At 37.2% G+C, this 20,205-nt stretch overlaps 1 protein-coding gene across 2 annotated transcripts in view; it reads left to right on the top strand.

Annotated features, from left to right (window-relative positions):
* The first annotated feature begins 1,442 nt into the window (after positions 1-1,442).
* The window catches only part of kcnip4a (potassium voltage-gated channel interacting protein 4a), a 148,718-nt gene continuing 129,955 nt past the window's right edge, over positions 1,443-20,205 (top strand). Inside the window, exons 1-2 of one of the 2 annotated variants that reach the window (XM_026936274.3) lie at positions 14,158-14,809; positions 15,365-15,539. In XM_026936274.3, coding sequence (XP_026792075.3) covers positions 15,401-15,539 — 139 coding nt within the window. In that variant the 5' untranslated portion in view covers positions 14,158-14,809; positions 15,365-15,400. Of the gene's footprint in view, positions 1,641-14,157; positions 14,810-15,364; positions 15,540-20,205 lie in introns of those variants that run through there. The other variant, XM_026936279.3, reaches the window with a different exon arrangement.

Genomic DNA, 20,205 nt, shown 5'->3' with positions numbered 1-20,205 from the left:
ATATGTAACATAATAATTGTATTGCTATATACTTAAAGTGCTATATGATTATTTTGTTTTTTTAGTATTTTAACAACATTTGATGGATCATGTGCAGGCTATGGTTAATCATACCATGAATTCTTGAGTAAAATTTTACCACTGACATTGCTACCCTTGGAATAGGCTTTGCCTCCCCATTTCTGACTGAAAATCACATTGCTGAGAGGTCTGCGACTTGTATGCAGTTCATACAGACTTCATGAGTGATGTCTAGATCATGCTGATTTAAATAATCATTGTAGCCTTGTGGGTATTTTGACCAAATTCCTTCAGCATTACTATACTATAGAGCATTACTATACTATGAATCTTTAAAGGGTGCACTCTTAGAAAATAGTTCTTCAAGGGTCTTTGGATGGTTGATGGTTCTAGGTGTCTAAGGGAGTTCTGCTCAGAATCTTATCTGAAATAAAGTTGTCATGTTCTACACAGAATCTTTGATGGTTCCAAGGGACAAACAAAAGAAACCTAAAGGATTCAAGTGTGTTGTTGGCAAGAAAGAAATATGAAGAGGAAATATCATAAAACAATGTGCTTGCTCTTTTATTTTCAAACACACACTTACAGCACAAAGAGTGACCTTGTTGGTTAGCCGCAGAACTAACTAAAACCCACCCAACTCCTGCTGGATGGTAGGAATAAACAAGACCAAGTTAGAAGTCTAGAACATGCCAGCGTGGACAACCCATAAACACATTTCTCTCATAACATTCATTCATTCAGTCATTCATTCAAGCGGTTAGCTTTTTCCTGGCCAGGGTCACCAGCCAATCCTGGGAACACTGGGCTTCCCAGTCCATCTACTGGCATGTTTCGAGAGGTGGGAGGAAACCGGAGAACCCAGAGGAAATCCGCACAGGGAAGAGTATGCACAGAAACTCCACACAGACAGTAAACAGACAGTATTTATTTATAATAATTATTTTAATAATACAGACATTAGCTAACATAACAGGGAGCTGCAGGGGGATCATGGGTATATAAATAGTTGTGTGGCATGCGGTGCACTAATTTTTCAGCAGAAATTCTGCAAATAAAATGAAGTTTTAAACATACTTTGCACTAGTACTGTCTTTCCATCACATGTCCAAAACCTGGACACACCACCTGAACTTTACATCCTATTTCATGTAATGTTAGAGACTATTTTTCTTCACGATGTGACAGTTGTTGTGTTATGTGCTGTAGTCCCATGTGTATTTGACAATCACTGTTTTCAGAACTGTTATTAAAACCACTTAGTGACTTTCTGGAGTGACTTTCCTCAGGAGTGTTTTTATGAAATGGCAATGAGGACATAGCAAAAGAGAAGCCATAACACTGGTTTAGCACGCGATGTAGTGACGAGAGCGCGCGCGAGACTGGATTGGTGGCGCGAAACTGGCAGTGCGCGCGCCTCACTCAGCAGCATTCAGCAGCATTCAGCAGAAGTTGGAGCGCGCGGGAGAGCGCAACAGTGCGCGTGCGGTGCAGCCCTCGCCGTCTTTAATGTAGCTTCAACACAGCAACGTCTCAGCAAATAATGGATGCAAAGATAACGGAGAGCAGCAGTCGTGCCCGGGTAGCAGCAGAGAGTTCAACGAGTGGTAGGACCGAAGGTGCATGAAAGCGTTTCCCACGGCACGGGTGTATGTGTGTGAAGTTAAACGTGGACCTGCATGTGTTTTTGTTGAGGGTGTAGTCATGTTTGTACTTTTGCCTTCTTCTTAACGTTTAAGTATGGGCGTAGAGCACAAGGTGAGACACTTTCAGGAATAATAGTACTAATTGTATCATTCCTTTTCCATTTCACAGTAGTAAGGATGTAAGTATACATCCTTTGCACCCTTAATAAATATCTTTCCCCTTTAAAGGTACATTATATCCACTTTGCTATGTAAAAGATATCTAATAAAGGTACAAAAGGTGTGCCACTGATGGTACAACAGCCAGAGACAAGGAGTGGTACAATGTGTTTGCAGCTTTTCTGTTCTGTTTAGCTTAAAGCCATGTTTAAAACTCCTCTTGAAACTAAATTTTAGATGAATACCTTTATAGGGTTTTATTTCCAAGACCTGTGTAGAGATTTTATTTTCTTGACAGAATTGTCACAGCACTGCCACAGCAGTTTAGCTTCTTACATACACTTTAGTGTCGCAGATTCTATAAATGATCTCCCCGCTGCACAGGGTTATTTTATGGTGACAGGTGTATCTTTTTCCCCTTCACCTCACAGGTGATAGCATCATGCCAGGAAAATCACATAAATCAGTATCGGATCAGTATCTGCTTTGTCATTACAGAATTAGGGTGGTGGGATTTTCTCACACTGTATGAGCAAATAATTACATTTAGATGTGAGGTTTTCCAAGCATGTTTTTGTCAACATGGCCTGCCATCACCACATAACACCATTTGAAAAATGTTAGAAATATCCCCTGTATTGGTAATACTTTTATGCAGTGCATATATCCTTGTTTACTTGATTATGTACTGTGGACAGTTATGCCCCTGCTTAGATATACAGTGAGCCTCACTGAGTAGCTCTACTTTGCTCATATATTACACTTATGTTTTGTTTTTCTGATAGTACCATTTGGCATTCCCCAAATGGATCATCCTGCCGTTAGAGTCAAGCAAGTTAGTGTGTCGCATGATGCTCAAAAACAGTTAAATTCTCATGTATCTGCCATATTTAACCTTCTGCTGTGCAGTAATGTCGGCACTGTAATTAAAGTCATAATTGCATGCATCTAATAATTGCTAGATGTGACATTTTTGCCACATACAAGTCCCACACTCTAGCAAAGTGAAATGCTGGACAATCCTGGACAATTTTCTGGATTTAATTTTATATAGGTGGTAATAAATAACTTTAGTGATGCCATCAGTGGTCATTCTTCTCATTTAAAAGTATGCATTGGGATAGGAATCCCACACAACCCACCATAAAAGTCACAGAAATGAATTTCCTACTTTACATGCTTCATGTGGACTCCAGTAACATTTTATACGAGTGTAAAGTAGTAGTAGTGTGTAAGGAAATACTGTTAGGTCTGAACCAGTAATATAATGTTTATGCCTGTGATCATGGATATAAAATAAAAGGAGAACCCAAGCTTTTTTTCTTATGAGGCATTGTTCTATGAAATGTACAGGTATGCTGTTCAGGCTCGATTGGTTAAAGTGGTAAGTGGTTTAAGAGTTTTATGCCAACATAACGCTTAGATATATGAAAAACATAAAGTTGGAAATTCGTATATGGCTTGACCTTAAAAAAGTCAGATAAAATCAGATAAATCACAGAATTTCAATGCTTGATGTGGAATATCAATGTTTACTGTAAGGAGGAACTAATAATTCAGCTTACTTTTTCAAAATTGTTTAACTGTTTTGTGACCTTTGTGAGTCTGACTTCATCTGATAAATTAAAGCTTAGACTAATTAGTGAGGTTTCACTGTGAGAGCTTTCTCCGTCACTGAAAGAAGTTAGATTGACAAGCATTAAGACAATTGGATTATGCTTCTACCTGTAGACTTTATATGGTGGATTTTTTGTATTAGACTAGAAGTGAGTGTAAAGTGCAAAGTATGTTGATTCTGTTGATTCTGAGTAACTCGTCTTGCAGCAAGCTGAGTCCCCATGTAGTCATTTCATGTGGAGTCTTAATATATAATGAAAAGATGCGCTCTAATGAAAGGTTCTCACAGCCTTAACTGGAGCTGTGCTGTTTTCTTCCAAAACAGTGATGAATACCTTGCCCTGAATCTGTCATAAAATGGAGGTTTATGTCAGGTTGGGAAGGTGAAACTTACATTTGTGAATTTTGCATCAGTGTTGTGAAATCTACAGAGTCTACCCAAAGGAGCATAGTCATACAAATCAATTTGCAACTTCACTCATGTTGAATCATACTTCCATCCTTGAAACAGTAACAAAGCTAAAGCTTGGGGGCCAGTGAATGCAGAGGTAAAAGAATTAGAATAAGAACAGTTTAGTTGGTATAGTTTTTGGGAATGAGACCTGTAGTACTCAAGCTAGACTCAAGCCAAATAGCCATAGAAGATCAAATAAAGCCACTGATGCAACTTTCTTATCATCTACGTACACTATATGGCCAAAAGGATGTTGACAGCTGACCAATCACATCTGTATGTGATTGTTGAACATCCCATTCCAGATTTAGTCTCTCTTTGCTGTTATAATTACCTCCACTCTCTGGGAAGGCTTTCCACTAGATTTTGGAGCATGGGTGTGGAGATTTGTGCTCATTCAGCCACGACGGCATTAGTGAGGTCAGACACTGATGTTGGGTGAGGAGGCTCAGTCAGTGTTCCAAATCATCTCAAAGGTGTTCAGTGGGGTTGAGGTCAGGGCTCTGTGCAGGACACTTGAGTTCTTCCACTACAAACTTGGCAAACCATGTCTTCATGAGGCTCACTTTGTGCACAGAGGTAGGGTCATGCTGGAACATGGTTTATGCCCCATAGTTCCAGTGAAGGGAAATCTTAATGCTACAGCATACAGAGACAGTCTATACAATTATGTACTTCAAACATACTTTTGGCCTTATAGTGTATATTTCTGTGCTGATAGTAATTCAGTAGTTCTGTAATCACAAACACACACAATGCACAAAATTAATATAATCTAACTGCTCAATTCTCTTGGTTAAAGCTTTATAATTCATTCCATCTCAGCTTTCAGACAATCAAGAATTATTTGCCTTAAGCAGTTCCTATTTTCCTCCCAGGCTTTTTCTAACAAGGTTTGTTTGGTTTGTGGCCAATTTTTGTGTCTTTTCTTGTTATGTGCTGGCCTGGTAAGCATCTGCTAATATGGCTGCTTGCTGTCGGATCTGCGCCAGGCGAGATGGGTGGTGGGACAGGACAGAGTCAGAAATAAACTTCCACGCAATAACCAACAGAAGGCGTTTGTTTATGGTCCCCTTGCGCCAAAATGAGAATGGACAGGCTTTCATGTTTAGAAGCTCCTGCCAGGCTTGTTTATACCACAAATTCACTCCCTCATTGATTAGTTGGGTTTTGTGCCAGCTAGTACAGATTTACTGCCAGAAAATATCCTCCTTTATTTACTCTGAGCGTCACTTTAAACTGCATTTTGACATTGTAGGGTTGTAATGTTGTTTTGTACTATTTGTATCATGTAATTTAACAGATTATTTTCTGTATTTCTTCTTATAGGATTTCTAGTTTTATTCTGTACAGTTGTGTACACAGCTTTATATCGATATGACGCTGGTTTTGAACTGAGTGTACCTATCTTACTATGGTATAATAAAGGTTTACTTAGCGCAGCTGTACATTATACAACCCATCACTTCAGAATGGGTGTACAGACTACCGTTAAATCAAAGATGTGACAAAATCAAAGACCACAAACAACTGCAGAAGATCAGAGCCACTGATGCAATCTTTTGTCACCTGAATATAGTAGTTATTCAGTGGTGCTGTTCAGCAATGAATCATTTCACAGTCCAAAGAATTTGAAGCGCTGCTACATATGTAATGGCATAATACACAAATAAATACATTTAATACATGGCAAACTGATCAAATGTCCTTTTCTGCAGAGCAGTTTACACTCTCTTGGACTCCCACACATGGGCCACTGTGGAATTCTAAGGATATGGACGTGCAGTAGTAGGACTAGTAGGACTTCTTTTTTGTTAAAACATTATTGATTATTGACTTTTTACTGAGATTACTGAGTATTTGATTGATTAAAAAAATACTATGTAATACGATGTTCATGAGCTTTTGTGAGTTGCTCTGACAGTCTTGTAATAGTAATTCACAGTTAGTGCTGTGTCAGGGGTGTCAGGCTGGATTTAGTGGGAATTTTTTATGCATGTGTCATCCACTAAGTCAAATACATCAAACGTCATTGTACACCAATATTAAGTTGAGAAGAAATCTGACTACATGGTGACTGACAGGCAATCTGGCGAACGAAAGAGAGTGAATGAGATTTAGATTTAGAGAAATAGATTTAATTTAAAATTGATTAAATTGACTTTTTTGGCCATCAATCTACACACATTATACTATAATGACAAAGTGAAGACATGTATTTAAAATTTTTAGCAAATTTATTAAAAAATCAACTGTACTTTGTAGAAGCACCTTTGGCAGTAATTACAGCTTTGAGTCTTCTTGGGTAAGTCTCTACAAGCTTTGCATGCCTGGATTTTGGCAATTACTCCCATTCTTCCTGGCAGATCCTAACAAGCCCAGTCAGATTGGATGGGGAGCATCTGTAAATTGCCATCTTCAGGTCTCTCCACAGATGGCATTGTCTTGGCTGGTCATTGTTGTGCTGAAAGGTGAACCTTTGTCCCAGTCCGAGGTGCTTTCTGGAGCAAGTTATCTTCAAGGAACTCTCTGTATTTGGTTCCATTCATCCTTCCCTCAATTTTGACTGGTCTTCTGATGATCTGACGATCTGTTAGAATGGCCATTGGATTCATGCTCACCTCCCTGACCAAGGGCCTTCCAGCCTGGTTACTGAGCTCTAGGAAGAGTCCTGTTGGTTCCAAACGTCTTCCCATCAACAATGATGGAGCCCACAGTTCTCCTGGGAGCATTCAAAGGTTTAGAATTTTTTTTTAACCCACTTTATATATAAGATGAAGAAGCATTCATCTTTTTACTTGCTGACCTGGTAAGGCATTTATTTGTCATCTAATTTGGTTCAAAGCTAGTAAATAATAGATAATAGCCAGCAGATTTATCCTTGTTGTGGAGATTGTATCATTACCAAGCCGTGAGTTAGTTGAACTAGAGAACTCATGATAGCTGGCCAGTGACTAACATGAGGTGTTGGTGAGTTTCTGTGTATTTTTTAGGCCTATTTCAAACTTGGTTATATTGGGTGAGAGTGAGTCATCTGGGGCATCTGCTTGTCTTTCTGTGTGTAACTTATATTTACTGCTCTGTGATTTGGCTAGTGTGACACAATCCAGCTTGTGCCTTAGGTGTTTGGCAGGCTATATAGGAAAAAACACAGATTAAATAATAAAATACAAAGAGAACACATATAAATATGATAAAAGTACACACATCAGAAGTGACCAGACATAATAGTTTTGTTCGCTACACTGTATTTTAGCTAGATAGGGTTAGTTCACATTCTCATTGGCTTCACAGGTACATGGAACCATCTCTGATGTAGAAAAACAAGCACGAACATAAGAGTGTCCTCAGTACTCAGTAAGTGACAATCACACTGACATGCACAATAAAGTTATTATTATTATTATTATTATTATTATTGTTATTATTATTGTTATTATTATGCTTTGTAATATTGAGAAACAGCAGCATTTAAATATATTCTCAGAGTTGCAGCCACTTGGGCCATATCCTGCATACTACTAAATAGATTGTCAGTACACCACTTGTGTCATTACTGTCAGGTATACTACTTAGTTCACATTATGTGGATTGAGATGCAACCCTGAATTCAGCACAACCCACATTATTAAATATTCTTTCTCTCTTAGCTTGCAGTAGCATGTTTCTACAAGAATTTTACATCCAGGAGCTTTAGTCTTCAATAAATCTATCATGCATATGGCCTGGACGTCCAGTGTGGTATAGCCCAATCTGGGTCACCTGCTGTAATGGTGTGTAAGACTGACATCCAGTGGCTGAACTTTTTACATACATGCTACTTCGAAGAAATGTGGCCATCTACAGCCCCTCTTTGAAGAAAAACTAAACACCTGTCATCCTTTAGTTCTGAGCTTTAGTGTGATATGTTTCTAGATATCATGAAAAAATAGCCTCCTATAATGTACAGGGCTGTGAGATCATCTCAACGCTGAAGAAATCAGTGAACAATAAGAAATCCTATAAAGGAGGAACAGTTCTAAGGGTTGAGACATGCACATAAGCTGTGGAGCCACTAGAAGCTAACTGAGTGAAATGATGTTAAAGAACACATTTGAACATTACTCTTGCTTTTCCGCTTTTTGTGGAAATGTATATCACTGAATCTGACTGGTAAACTTTCTGTTTCCCAGCATACAGATGTGAACATTTCTTCACTTTGACTGAGAGAGGAGGAAAGAATGAATGTGTGTGTGTGTGTGTGTGTGTGTGTGTGTGTGTGTTTAGAGCTCCAATAAGGACAAGGGGCTTAGAAAAAAAAACATTGAAGTTCACAAAGTTTACAGTGTACCATCTCATGCTCATCATGCATTTGTATATTTGTACTGATGATATGACAGTAAATAAAAAGAGTGCATGCTAGAGCCTTGTGTTCCAAAACTACAGAGCTAAACTATATGGCCAAAAGTATGTGGACACCTGACCATCACACCCATATGTGGACCTTCCCTAAACTATTGTCACAAAGTTTGAAGCGCACAATTGTATCGAATGTCTTTGTATGGTGTAGCATTAAGATTTCCCTTCACTGGAACTAAGAGGCCCAAACCTGTTCCAGCATGGCAATGCACCATGCACAAAGCGAGGTCCATGAAGACATGGTTTGTCCAGGGTGATGTGGAAGAAGTCGTGTGGCCTGCACAGAGCCCTGACCTCAACCCCACTGGACACCTTTGAGATGAACTTGAACACTGCACGACCTCTCTAAAGCTCTTGTAGATGAATGAGCACGAATCCCCACAGCCATGCTCCAAAATCTAGTGGAAAGCCTTCCCAGAAGAGTGAAGGTTAATATAACAAAAAAGGGGAATAAATTTGAAATGGTATGTTCAAAAATGAAAAAAATGTGGATGTGATGGTCAGGTGTCCACAAACCTTTGGCCATATAGTGTACCTGTCCTGTTGTATATAAGAACACATCTGTCCTCTTCACTTAACAGTGAAACTTGTTGCTTTTATAGCCTCATTCATTGCGTTTGTAAAATAAACACCTGTCTGAAGCTAGACAATTAAACTTGGATTAACCAGGCACATGAGCATGAAATTACTTTCACAGGAAGTATGGCTTCATGGAGTTTGTTTTAGTTTTTCACAAATTCTATTTCAACTTTTTTAGTATTCTGAGGAAGGCATGGTGGTGCAGTGAGTAGCATTGCTGCCTCACAGCTTCAGGGTCCAGGGTTTGACCCTGAGCTGAGGTTACTGTCTGTGTGGAGTTTTACATGGGTTTCCTCCAGGTTCTCTGGTTTCCCCTCACTCCCCAAAACATGCAGTTAGGCAGACTGGCTAAATATTCTAAATTGTCTGGAGGTATGAATGAGTGTGTGAACGGTGCCCTGCAGTGGACTGGAATTCCATTCAGGTGGATTTTCCCACCTTGTGCCGAGTGTTTCTGGGAAAGGCTACCGCTAAAAAGTGGTATAAAGCGGTTACTGAATGAATGAATAAACTCCCATGAGCCTTCAGGAAGTCCAGACTCTTGTAACTGCATACATATTTTATTAGTTTCACTGTAGTCCCTGAGTAATTAATATGTTACTGAATAATAATAATAATAATAATAATAATAACTTAATGCACTGAAACTTTTTTATTCAGTTTTTTTTTTTGTATTTTTAATTATTTAATTATATAAAATATATTTAATTCATTTTTTATTTTAGCAAAATTATTATAGCTACATCATGACTTTTTTTACTAACATTTTTTTTTACTTCACATCAACAAATGCATTGCTATTCAATGAAAAATGAAGTTAAAGTGTTCAGTGCGTGTACACTTGCAGCCCCACTCAGTGTGTATTTTACAATAAAGAGCTGCATGGTAAAATTATGTGGATTACGAATCCCTTTGTTTCTGTCACTATTTTTTCTCTCTCCAACACCACCTGGTGTTATCATAGTCCATATTCATATACAATCAAGACTACTGTAGGTAGGTAGGTATTCGGAATGATCATGATATTCATTCTCTTCTTCTTTTTAACAGAGATACAAAACTAAGCAATGCAGTTATTCTGGTTATCTGTTATTACCGGTACTGTAAAACTGTAATGTTCAGCCTGCAAACTTGTGAAAAATGATTCAGAGATGCATTTATGGCTCATCAGTTCTTCAAGCAGACTTGCTTCATAACCATTATAACCATTTAAGCGTGCATTTAAGCCAAGAGAAACTAATTAACAGTTTCTTAAGGTGTTGCATTAAAGCACCTGGAATGGCTGTGGTGTGAGAGCATTATTTCAATGCTTTTCTGAGCTTTTCCTCCATTAGCTGGGGGGTTAATGGGAGCCAAGGTCACAGTGTTAATAGCTGACCTGTGTTTGGCCTGCATTCACGGCACTCTATCTCAGTCCAAACACAGCAGAACCTGTCACATAATGGCTGAGCAACTAACTGCCGTGACTTCACAAGACCAGATGGGAAGAACTGTCTGCCACTGACTCACATTAACTTTCACTTCTGAGACCTTGAACATTAGGACAAAGCCTCAAAGATGGATTATAAATCGAATCCTCAGCTACTGTATATAGATCATCCAAATTTATAGACAAACAACACGGGTCTTGTCTTATGTCTGTCTTACCTATCTGTAAGGAACTGTTTCACAGTTGTCATTCCATTTGAAGGAAAATTTAAATTTTGTGGGATATTTTACAGGCTGTAAGTGTGGCATGTGTTTTATGAAAATGCTTTTCCCTCAATTGTTGAACACTAAGTATACTGCCGTCACACAAGGTTATAGTTATTGGCATCCCTGGTAAAGATTGACTGAAAAGGTTATAAAAACATATTTGTGGTTATTTAGCTATTTAGGGTAATCGCACATGCAAATATGAGGGAAATCTAACCATTTCGGAAAATATAATAATAATAATAATAATAATAATAATAATAAACCCTAATCAAAAGTATGTTTTTTTAATCAACCATGTCACAATTATTGGCCCCCCTAAAAATTCTCATGAACAAAATGTATCTGAAGCATGTTCCCATTTATATTTTGCTTTTTTAAGTTCACCTGAAACTCTTATATTTAGGTTAGGTTCAACTTTATTGTCATCCATGACTTACTGGTGTATAAATACGAGGTATTCATCAGCATGGCGGGAGATTAGGGAATACACAAAACGCATGATACAAAAGTATCATAAATCATAAATCAGGTAATGGCTGTAAAATAGCCATATGGTTAAAAATGACCATTTTCAGGGCAATAATTATGAAATATAAACAACCAGTGTTCTAATGAACCTGTCACAGGAACACCAGGCTCTGTCACCAACAGTCAGCGGCCTCTCTCCCCAGAGTTGTAATCAGCACCACCTGTCTCCAATCACCACACTCATCAGGACTCCATATAAGCACACACCTCACATGCATGCTTTATCTAGCCTCAACTGGGAATAGACCTCTTCTCTGTGAGTACCTGTGTTCAGCTGAAGCGCCTCTACGTCTCCCTATGTTTTCTCCAGCGGTTCTCTTCCAAGACACGTGAGGTGTGTGCTCCTTTCCCTCAGTCATTTATCTAGTGTCTCTGTCTCTGTTACCCACCAGCCTACAGTACTTATCTTTGTGTTTACCCTGTCTTTGCATACCCATTGTTTGGCAAATCCTTTAATAAATTTGTTGAATTCTCACCTTTGTCTCTGAGTCTGGTATATCCTGATAGAACCTGCTTGGACTGCTTCAACTAAAGGTTAGATTTGTCATATATTTTGTTGTGACATTAAGCTAATTAACCTCAAAGACATTTTTATATCCTTTTTTACCCATCATTCTCAAGGATGTCTATAATTCTGGAGCTAAGGAAGGAATTACACACAATGGGCTGTGTTGTATGTAAATAATCCATTCTGGAATGGTGTCGTACCACTGAAGTGTTATTCCGCTTATACAACCATGATTTGCCAACAACTGCAGTTTTTAATTAATGTATGACACATCATGCTTTTTAACTGTTTATAGTTACATTTGATGTTCTTGAATGCCCATGAGGCAAGTTAACTTCTGTTATTGCTTATGTTATAGCAGCTATAAACAGTTGCTGCCTCTCTTCTCTTGTACCTTGTCATGTTAGAGAAACCAGAAAGCACAAATGCCTCTGTCCTGAAGACTCTGCTGTGTTGGGAACGTTATTGACTGTTGTACAGCACTGATACCTGAGACCCCCTCCATAAAAGTTAAATAAACTTCTCCCAGGAGAAAGCTTGACCATGTCAATGATGAGACGTGTTTTTGTTAAACAACAGATCTTATTTAAACTTAATTAATGCACATGTTCTGATTCAAGAATTCAACCTTGCTGTGGTATAACGCTGAATAGCCAATGTTAAACAAAATACTATTTTCTTCTCATTTATTGGGCCCTGGAAGATATTTTACTGGATATGCTGCAGGCTGTGTAGGGCTCTTAATGATACTGATAAATATTTTATTGCAATTTTGTGACTGTAATAGGATTTAGGAAATACTACAGATACTTCCCTTCTCAAAGCACTTATCAGGAACATATTGGTCAGGGTGGACAAATAGCACATAGTGGACAATTTGGGGAATGGTAACCATATGCATATTATGGCCTTAACCCAATATTATTGTGATGACTATTACCACATGATGTACTATCATGCAGCCCTCAGTCTTATTTGACAAACAAAACATTTTTAAAATATTTATGGAGGCAAAAACAGATTTATTTTAAATTATTCATTGGGTAAATCTCAATTATGGTTCTTCATATAGGATAATTTGAATTTATGCACTTGGAATAGAATATATTATACAGTATTTACTTGAGATGCAGTGTGTGGAATAGCACAAGTTCTCCACTCTCTCTAGATCTTAATGTCAGTTAAGCTAGGTTGAATGGCTCTTAGGTTTTAGCTCTTGGTCTCTAGTTGATCAGCTTGGATCTTTTTGAATCTTGTTCAGTTGTAGCTGAATGTTTGAGTTTGTTCTTGTAATTTTCTTCTCCTGGGTTGGCTCTAGTTGGTAGAATTAGATATATAAAACGTACCTGTATACAGAAAAGTACTATGTAAAGTGTGTTTTTGTTTGTGTTTTTTTGGAGGCAAATGTTTACAGCTTGAAGCGAGCTTACCCTGTACAAGCAGTGTCAGTCTGAACTGTGTATTTATTCACACACTTTTATTCACACATCATATGTGATATTGCAATAATCAGAAAATGCTGAAATTAATCAGCGCTTTATCAGAAATGAGCATGGATAAGGTGGAAAAGTCTAAACATCTAGTGTGTGTGTGTCGTTAGAGGCACATACCAAATGTATCCAGATAAATTCAGATTCATACACATGGGGGTACTGGTGTCCATTATACAAAGTCTTGTCTTCAGAAGCGTGTGTGTGCATTGAATTTTGGTGTGTATTGATTGCTATAAATGAGAGCAGTGTTCAACTAGAGATCAATAACATTCTCTAATTAAAGAGGTGTGTGGAAGTGTAGCCAGTTTCAATCAGAAGGGTTTATTTTTGTCAACTGTGAGGCTGTGTGTGTGTATTTTAAAACGGAGAGTGGCTATATAAATCTGCATAGAGGTTTGCATACACTTAACAAAATGAAGAAAACAATTTATACAACAGGTCATTTAATACATTAGATTTCACAGATGTCCCTTCATTATTACAAGGAACTCAAATAGCATATTTTATTAAGATATTAATAGTAAAAAGCGCATCGTAGCAAATGTTTTTTGCCCATTGTCCAACGTTTCAGCTTTGAGATCTGGTGTTTTCTCCTTGTACTGCATGTAGAAGATATTATTTGATTCTGGTAGATTCTTCAAGATATTATTTGATTGTTTTGATTATTTGATTGTGTCTTTTGTCTCTGGGGTGACCGTTACATATGGGTGGAGAGTTGTTTATTTTGCTAGATTCTGTCAGCGTTTCCACATACCTGAATGCTCTAGCAAAGATACTGTCATCTGTACTAATTAATCAGTTTAGTAAAAATCATTATACCATCAGCCAGATCTCGCCTCAACAGCCCATGTATTGTAGCAGGCAGTGCGATTCAGATTCGGTTACAGCACCGAGGTGTGTCACAATACTGTGAAGTACATTTAAACATAGCTATGTACCAAATTTGTTTTCACGAAATCAGTAAGGAGTAGGTTTTTTCTTTTTATGGTTTAACAAACTGTTTTAAAAAAAAAAAAAAAAAAAAAAAAAAAAAGAAACTAGTAGTTGGACAACCACCCAGACCCCCCAAACGGATCTGTGACAAATTGTGTATGAATTTTTCCACACACTATAGTAATCGCAGATTTATTATAGCATCCAACTGACTAATCACTGTCTTTATTTTGTTTTGCAATCAGTTTTTCTTTTAGCCTTTCAGGGTCACAGTACATATGCTATGTGATTTTAATTGGGGTAGAGGGTAGGTGGGGCTTAGTGTGGCTAATTATGGCAGTATATGCAGGGTGAAAATATGGGTAAAGAGAGTTTAAGTCCATTTTATGTGCATGTATGTGCACATGTACCAGGCAGAGAGATAAATGTCTTTGTGATCATATAGTCTATATATGTTCATGCAATTCTTCACTAGGTGAGAGAGGTGACAGGCACTGACATGAATAGATCCCACTGCTCTCTCAGTGGACACTCTGGGACACTAATGATGATGATGATGCACTGCTTGCAGTTTTCTCCAGTGAGAGAGGGAAAGGGGTTGAGTCCATTGGCTGCTGATCTGGTCACAAAGAACCACTTTCATTCTCCTGCGCTCTTACTGTCACTCTTATTTCACTCGCTTTGAAGAAAGGGAAAAGAGTTTGCAGTCAGTTGAATGAAACGTGAGGATTGTGTTAGCAGTGGAAGAAAGCCACATATCTCATCCAACAATAAGGTAAGGGCATGGTCTTGCTAGATTAAATGCATATTCATTGTCTTTTCACATGCATGCAATACATATAATGTTCACAATGACATTCACAAACATTTCACTGATATTTTATAAGAATGATATACAAATATATAGAGGTTTGCAATAACAAATGTAACTGCCTACAAAGTATAGCATAAATGCTGCAGCAGTCTGATAATAGTTCTAAAATATAGCCACAATGTTTAATCATGTGCTTTTCATATATTTATCAATTAATTAAATTAAGATTCATTTTGCTCTAACTTGTGAATCATGACTTTTTTTTTTTTAAACAAAGCATTCTAGGTCTGCTCTGTTTGAGCTGTTCAGAGGTAGGGCAAGCTCTTGGAGTGTTGAATGATCTAATGAAGCTAGCAGAGAGACACTTTTAGGTTAGGGCAAACAATCCCCGAGAGAAGAGACTTGTACCCCAGAAAAGAATATGCCCTTTACAGTATGTTTAAAAAAAAAAAAATTAATCTATTCCTTATACAGCGATGACACATTTAGTTTCACCTTTTCGCTTTTTCTTTATAGTAACGCTGAGTGTATTTAAACAGTCTGAGCTTGACCATGTCTACACCAGTCAAGAGAAGCCAGTGGAGAGAGGAGCTATGCCAATTTCCCAGGAACCATAGGCTCTCTAAGAAAGTACTGCTGAACTGCTGTCTGGTGAGACGCATCATCTCATGGGCCCAGCCTATTAAAAGAGGTAATTATTTGCTTTGAGGTAGTGAAGTTTGTCATATTGAAAGTATGTGCAATATGCTAAAAAAAGATTAACCTCCAGTGATGGCATATATTGCTACACTGGAGATGGCTTTTTCCTTTTTGGCTCTGGTAGATTGCAATTTGTTTTGGTACATGTGACTCCCAAACTGAAGTTGGACATTACATTTTATATCACAAATTAGGTATTCTTGTATCCAGAGTGTAATTAAGAAAACCTTGGCCTTTAGAAAACAATGGGTTTACTTATTTATTCGCATGGGTTTAAATGGGCAAAACCAAAGCGGTAATTAATTGGGACGTATCCTTTGGCACTGACCCGCTGTAGATTTGCACATTTGAGACCGAAAACTCCAGCATCATTCCCCATCTACATAATAGTTGAGACATTCTGATTTCATTTCATTATCATATAGAAGCACATTAGAGTCATTAAATGCTCATTTGCATTACCACTTAGCTTTCCCTAAGTGCTCAACATAATCTAAGCTTCGTAATAGCAGATAAAAGTGGTGTTATTTAACAAAGAAAAACAATGATAATTATTGACATTGAGTCTCCAGTGTCAGCACTTTGTAATGGACAGCAAAGTCTTCAGGAGAGGGCACAGTTTTGTTTTCAGATTTCTTGGTAACATGACAAGCTGCATATTATTAATATTAATAATATTAATAATAATAATAATAATAATAAGTTATTAACTTCAAGAGAGAGGGGAAAAAGAGAGGCTAGTGAAGGAACAGCTGTTTATAGCTGCTATAACATAAGTGATAACACAAGCTAACTTGTCTCGTGGATGTTCCAGAACATTAAATGTAACTATAAATGGTTAGTTATGATGTTTTGTTCTTTAATAAATTCAAATTTGCAACTATTGACCAATTGCTCTGGTATAACAGGAATAAAACATTTCAGGATGTGGTGTTATTGGAAAATAACCAACTTCTGTGTGGTAACGCATCACACTACCCTGGTATTGATTATTTTCCTGTAATAGCATCTTCTGCTGAGTTTTATTCCTTGCTTATATAACTCTCTGTATGTTTCTCAATTCTCCAACTGCTTTATATATGTTTTAATAAAATCTGATCTATTGACATGTATAGTATATTTGGTTCTCTTTACATTTCTTGCTATATCCACTCATTTAACACACAACACATTTAACAAATTGTGTCTGATTTCCAAAGAGACTTAAGCTTTGTGATGGTATTAAAGGCCTGTACACAACATTGATGCTGACATAATATGGAGCTTTTTTATGTGTCCCTGTATGCTCCTGTATGCTGTAAGTAAATCAGTATGGGCTCTGTGTGGAGAGACAGCTATAATAAACGATGGTGGTGGGTGGGATTTTGCTGGACACTGGTTGTAAATTTAGCATTTCCCATTTGTTAAATGAGTTAGAACAAGGCACAATCCATTAGCCATATCACAGTTGGAATGTGGAATGCTGTGAATGTATTGTATTTATGGCAAATTCCTCAAGGCGGATTGTAAAATTGAACAGTTGACTAAGATGCCATAACACATGGTCATATCAGGATTAATCCTGCAAGAAGATGGGGGGGGGGGGGGGGGGGGGGGGGTCTGTAAACTTACAAGTTTTAAAAAAATCTAATCAAATCATGTGATTCCATTCAGTTCTGTATGGTTTAATTTCAAAAAAAAAAAAAAATTAAAAAGTTCTAGAAAGTTGTACTGACAATAGTGACAATATCTCAGAAAAGTGTATCATGACAATTTATCACTATCAATATTATATTCAATTGATATAATAGCAAATAATATTGCACAACTCTACTATGTACAGTTGACACTTACATTTATCATTAATAATTAAAATTCTGTAAACATGTTACATTTTGTACATGTGTTTTCTCAGTGTATTATAATGCATGCTAGGTTGTATTTATTAGTTATGGAGCAATAAGTCTTTAGGGTCACTACAAGCGCTTTTAAATGCTTTTCATTTGCATTAGTGTGAAAGCATGGGAGGTGGGATGAGGAGTATGTGTGCTGCACATATATTCATATTTTTCCCACCATTTTTCTCTCTACTTATCCAAGCCTCTGCTCTCTGTAATCACACTGGTGTGGAGAGCAGCTGGGTTCTTGTCAGGTGCTGTTGTCAGCATTCAACCAGATGACTGAATGAGTTTGTTCTTGCTTTTCCAGTATTGGCTTGTCTCCTGGCAGAAATATCCTCTAGTGTGGAAAGTATTTAACTTTTTGCTCAGTGTTTGGCTATTCATTGTAAAGCTTTCTGGTCACACTAACTGAAAAGGTATATAGTGAGGAAAATAAGAGTGAGGCTTCTGGAATTTAAGGGGTTCGTTCATGTCACTTGGAACAAGTTTGTAATATATATGTCTGTAAAGACTGATGTGACTAACTTGTCGTAGATGTTCCACACCATTAAATATAACTAAAGCTGTAAACTGTTAACATTCAACCTGTTGTTCTTTAATAAATAGATGAATTGTAATTGTTGGTAAATTTCTCAGGATGTGCTGTATTTGTAAAATAATCAATTTAGAGGTGAGGTTAGTTGTTTTTCTGTAGCAGAACATCCATCCTATTTCATTCCTCACTTAATTATCATTTTAAAATAAAGGAAGATTTGTCATTGGTACATGCATAAGTAAATTTATCCCATTTGTGCATCACACATGTATACGTATACATACATATACACTGCTGGTCTAAAGTTTTTGAACCCTGTATTTTAGCATTTGTGTTTAAATGACTGCGACACAAATTGCCTAATTTGAGATACTCTGAACTTTAAAGATTTTGTATTAGTAGTATAAGTGACTCAGGAACTGATTTTCTTAATTGTTTAGTTCATTGAGAATTTTTTTGAAAATATTTTATTGGATTAATATAGATCCAATCTAACTGAGAAAGACCAAAGTCCAGCTAGGCAATTGCTGTACACAGCATATTTATATTTTACAGTTAATACTAACATTGTACGAGTCTTTTACCTGTAGGCTTAATTGGTTTACTTTCCAAGTGCCAGTAGGATCTGAGTACAAGCACTTAAGTTCCACAAAGATTGAAGTTTCCTTATTTAATTGCCCTTTTGTATCATTTTGCTTTGTCTTGCAGCAATAATAGTGACTAACCTGTAATAAAACACAAGAAAATCCAGATATTCAAGAACATTTCACTGGCAGTATATTTGAAATATGAAATTTTATAGTGAACTCTTACAGTGTAAAACATGTAATTAAATACATGCAGTTTGTTGTTTTGGATTGACGTGTTACAGTATTTGTAGTTTTACTTTCATACATCACAATATTATATTATATTAATACACATTAACAAAGATCAAAAATCAAATTGCTGCCTAATGATGCCCAGGCAAAGAGTGTAACAGTGTCACCTAGCACAGCATCACCACTTGGGTCAGTAAGAGTTAAGGGCCATGCTCAAGGGTGCAATCACACACAGATCAAATCTAGCAAGCCAGCAAGCAGCCAGGATTGCTTACTCACTCCTAAGATTAATTTTGATTTGACATTTAGCTCGGTATGACTCAGTACAACATAGTATAACAGCCAAACCTGTTCACTGATTACAATGCCCTGAATTCACCAGATGAGGGTGCTGTATCTGTCTCTATGCATTAGACATCTATTACCATAGATCTTGGCAAAGTGTTAATGATGAATTTCATTACCTTACATTTACTATTATATTGCAGAATTTTATATTGTCATGAGGCAAGAACACACCCTGAATTGAATGCCAGTCCAATCCAGGGCACCACGCACACACACACAAACACACACACTTCCTGATCTAGGGGCAATTTAGCATAGCCAGTCCACCTACTAATATGTGGGCGACCAGAGAACCCAGAGGAAACCCATACAGACACGGAGAGAACATGCAAAACTCCACAGGCAGTTTTACACAGTAATCCACTGCATTTCCATGCTGCCTTAGTAATCTTACTGAAATAGCTGTTTAAGTTTATAGTGAGTGACTTTTTGTCCACTAGGTGGCACTGAAGTAACAGGACTGCAATGAATCTTGTTTGTTGTGATAAAACTGGTTTAAAAAGTCTGTACGTAAGACATTACTCAGTGAATTTTGTATATTGTGTTTACTTATGAAATGTATATAGAGGTCAGTAGTAAAAAGGAATGCATGTTACATTTAAAAGGTAGAAAACAATCTATTAATATTGCAACATTAGTTTAACTTTATAGATTCTACACACATGCATACAAATGTAAACATTAACATTCTGGTGTGAATTAGAAGCCCCCTGGCTATTAGTCTTTAGCCCCAGGCCCCATCTCCAAGGCCTGTACTGTTGATAAATGGCTTCTGTGTGCTGATTATGCTTGCCAGAACAGAATGAATAAATGATGATTGCATGAATATGGAGATATCAGTGACAGCCTTGTCGTCATTTGGCCCCACTGACTAGAATGGAGCAAATATTGCAATATTTACCAGGTAAGACTGTACATTAGTAGTGTGTGCAGTATATGCCAAATAGATCTATTATTCATCCTAATGTTGCCTCACTTCAAAAAAAAGGCAAATAATTAATCTTAGGTATAGTGTAGAGATGATTAAAAACAAATGGCTTCATATTAAGATTCATTACAGGAATAATGGTATAA

This window comes from Pangasianodon hypophthalmus, chromosome 4 (assembly GCF_027358585.1).
Source record: "Pangasianodon hypophthalmus isolate fPanHyp1 chromosome 4, fPanHyp1.pri, whole genome shotgun sequence".
In the NCBI taxonomy this organism is placed as follows: domain Eukaryota; kingdom Metazoa; phylum Chordata; class Actinopteri; order Siluriformes; family Pangasiidae; genus Pangasianodon; species Pangasianodon hypophthalmus.
Note: the sequence above shows the minus strand (reverse complement) of the source record. Positions and strands in the feature narration are given on the sequence as shown.